At 38.2% G+C, this 3471-nt stretch overlaps 1 protein-coding gene across 1 annotated transcript; it reads right to left on the bottom strand.

Moving 5' to 3' along the window:
* Positions 1–1726: 1726 nt before the first annotated feature.
* Positions 1727–2554, bottom strand: LOC106949917 (beta-crystallin S-1-like). The gene is made up of 3 exons (XM_015036477.1): positions 2447–2554; positions 2138–2380; positions 1727–2049 (listed from the first exon to the last, which is right to left on the bottom strand). The coding sequence occupies exons 1-3, from the start codon at positions 2453–2455 to the stop codon at positions 1780–1782; spliced, it is 522 nt and encodes a 173-aa protein (XP_014891963.1). The 5' UTR covers positions 2456–2554; the 3' UTR covers positions 1727–1779.
* Between the last annotated feature and the right edge of the window lie 917 nt (positions 2555–3471).

Genomic DNA, 3471 nt, shown 5'->3' with positions numbered 1-3471 from the left:
ATAGGCCTTCGCAGCGCTTAGCTGCTCGGGCCTAATTAATTTCTCAGACACATGAAATATAACTTTACATTAATTCTGACTACTTTAATGAAACAATTGAAACATTAAATAATCAACTAATTTGAAAATACTAAGTTAATTATGAGTTAAAATTTTATTTTAACTATGTATATATATATATATATATAATTATTTTAGTTTATAAAATAATTATAAACTAAAATATATAGTTTATAATTATATAAACTATATAGATATTGTAGATATATAATGTAGTTTATATATCTACATTATACATAGTTAAAATAAAATTTTAACTCATAATTAACATGATCTAACAAAAATTAGATGTAATTGTTTTTCAATTTATTTTCCATTATTAATTACAAAATTATGAAACAGCTCATTCCTTATGAATAAACTGAGATAATTTATTGCTATATTTGAGATTATTCTGAAACTATTCCGAAGAAACATGATGCATATTGACTTTTTCGAAAAGAAAAAAAGAAACAATCATAATTTAGGACAAAAATATTGTTTTCTTCATTCAACTCAACTGTTTTTCTGAACTTTCTCCCACTTAAAACAGAGTCACTGACCCCAGAATCAGCAGGAACATGGTGGTTTAAAGCAATTAGCCAGGTAAACTGATCACCATGGTGGAGAATATTTAGTAAAAAAAAAAAAAAAAAAGCTCTTTAATATAGCAGAAAAGATCCTGTACTCACCTTCCCTGTGCGCTCCATGATTAGGCAACGTTTTGGTCCTCCAAGGCAGATCAAATGAAAGTCCCCCCACCTAATTCACACTGCATCACCGATCCACCACCTTTATATAAAGGCTCATGAAATGCAAAACCAGCACAATTGCTGTCATTCAAATGAGCTCTCGATTAATGCAGCAGCTGATTCGGCGGTTGTTTCCTGACATGCTTTTGATGAGTTGATGCTGATATTTCGCATGTGAACTCCGAACATCCATCCAAATCACAAACTTCTATCAATGTGGAAATCAATACAAAACCATTCCGGAGGCTTTTGGACTCCAGCAAAACAAGGTAAAATAAAACTCCCACAAATCATGGAGCTGAACTTAATCCAAAGATACATCTCAGAAGAACACAGAGACATCTGTAAAGAACTGTGGGCTTCATTTGTCTCAGTTGAGGTCAGAGTTCATAATTTAACTTTAAGAAAGGCACAGGGCAAAAACAGCCTCTAATATTCTGTTTTTAAAAGCTGCATTATGTCTACATCTGAAGTGAAAACCACTACATTTCAAAACAACAACATAGCACCTTGTGTCAAACATGGTGGTGGTAGTGTGATGGTCTGGGGTGCTTTCACTTCTTAAGAACAAATACTTGTAGCTGATAGGACCATCAATTATGCATAAATCCACTTCTGAATGGTTAAAAATAAATGAATACATAAAATAAAATTTAAAAAGTGAATAATTTGGATTGGTCTAGTCAAAGTCTGGACCAAAATATGATTGAGATGTAGTAGCTAACACTCAAAAATTCTCTATTATGGTTAAATTAAAATAATTGTGCAAGAAAAAGTGGGACAAAATTCCCCTTCAGCGATGGCAAAGACTCAGACTCTCAAAAATATATAGCTACCTTTATTGCTAAACTAGAAGTTTATAAATTTGTTCTGTTCTTGTTGGCTGATATATGTTATGAACTACATCAATTTGAAACAACTGATAATAAAAAACATCACATTTTCATTCTGATTTTATTCCCCAGATGCATACAGAGCAGTTTAGAGCTTAGTTCTTCACCCGGCGCACAGAGCCCACACTGGGCTGCCTGCCTCCCCACTCCGAGTACCGCCTGTACTCGCCCTTCTCCAGCAGGTACTGGCGCCCCCTATAGTTGGGGTGTTCGTAGAAGATCCAGGCCCCCTCGAACACTTTGCAGGACTGGACGTCGTGGCTCTGCCAGCGCTCATGGAAGGTGGGCATATTGTCCGAAAGCTCCACAGACTCGCCCTCAAAGTTCGGCTTCTCCCAAATCTTCATCTGCCACATGTTCCCCACCTTGGCAGAGTCAAAAACGAAAATCCACTCTGAAAAAATGCCCAAGAAGTGGTTCGTTTGTGTTGTTTGTGATCGAAAAACCACTTACATGTCTAACGACACGGCAAGACCTGACTGCGTCGTTGATACCCAGCCAGTACTGGTAGTCTGGATACTCTCCTGGACTCAGCACGTACTGGTGGCCCATGTAGTTTGGTTTCTCGTAGACCACCCAGAACCCGCCCAGGACTTTGATGGAGTTGCAGCGGCTGACGTACGTGTGCAGATCGCTGAAGTCGTTGCTGCTTTCATGATATCGGCCCTGAAAGTTTCTATCCTCGTAGAAGATGATCTGAAACACAAACACCAGGTTAAGTCGGTGACTCTAACATGTGTATATGTTAAATAATCACATTACCTTTTCCATAGTTGATATCAATAAGTTTGGTGTGCTAAATAAAACATTACACCTGCCACCTCCGGTATGCTCTTTATACAGAGCAAGAACAATAAAGCCAAGCACATGGTTTTTTGCTTTGTGCAAAGTGGATTTTTCAATCAGCGATTCAAAAATTGATCCAGGCGGATCACATTGTTCTGAAGCAGTGACTCCTGTTTCCCTGAACAAAGAGGCCCAAAGCCGCTGGATCCAGTAGAGAGTGCTGACAAAAACAAGGGCACCGCAGGACATTTGGGTTGTAGTGAAGCGCCTAGAGCTGAGTCAGTGACCCAGCAGGAAGGTAGGAAGGCACCAGAGGCTGTGCAGACCCTGGACTGGGCCAGCTATTTCATAAAAGCTTTACATTCAACATGTCTGACCGTTGACTTCTACTTGGAAACAGAAAATAATATGTCTAAAGTTTTACTGAATTGATGAGAAAATAGTGCTTGGTAGTGAAGTGAAGACTTTCCAATAGATCCCAAATTGGATTTAGGTCTGGCTGTATGTTTAGGGTTGTCCTCGTACCAGAAGGAGAACCTTCACCTCAGTCTTAAACCTTTTGCAACCTCTTCCAGAATTGCCATGGAGGAACACATCCATGCAGCATAATCATGCCACCACCATGTTTCACCCTAGCGTTCAGCATCGTGTGTGGTCAGTTTTAGACCATACAGCGTTTTGCATGGTGGCCAAAAACCTTAATTTCATCTAAACAGACATTACTCGTTACTCACATTTTCCTTGCAAGTGTGGCATCACTGAAGAAGTAAATGGGAATTTTAGCGGCATAAGAATTATTACCAAGATGCATGGCTACATGGCTACAACAAAAAAATAAATAATCAAGCAAACACAAATTGTTTTACTTTGGTGCCAAATTTTCTGTCCCCACCTTTAACATTTAGATAAATCCCCTACTTCCTGCACGTACATGTGACTTTGGCCATATCATAGCATGATCAAGTAACTATGTTACCTTTAACTTTATAAAAATGCTATAT

Source organism: Poecilia latipinna, unplaced genomic scaffold (assembly GCF_001443285.1).
Source record: "Poecilia latipinna isolate Pla-1442-1.1 unplaced genomic scaffold, P_latipinna-1.0 Scaffold369, whole genome shotgun sequence".
Classification (NCBI taxonomy): domain Eukaryota; kingdom Metazoa; phylum Chordata; class Actinopteri; order Cyprinodontiformes; family Poeciliidae; genus Poecilia; species Poecilia latipinna.
The sequence above is the reverse complement of the archived record's forward strand: the minus strand, read 5'-3'. Positions and strand labels throughout refer to the sequence as shown.

Excerpts from the sequence above, each read along its gene's own strand:
- LOC106949917 (XM_015036477.1), bottom strand. Across the intron at positions 2,050-2,137 it reads CTTGCCGTGTCGTTAGACAT|GTGGGGAACATGTGGCAGAT; the intron begins GTAAGTGGTTTT and ends GACTCTGCCAAG.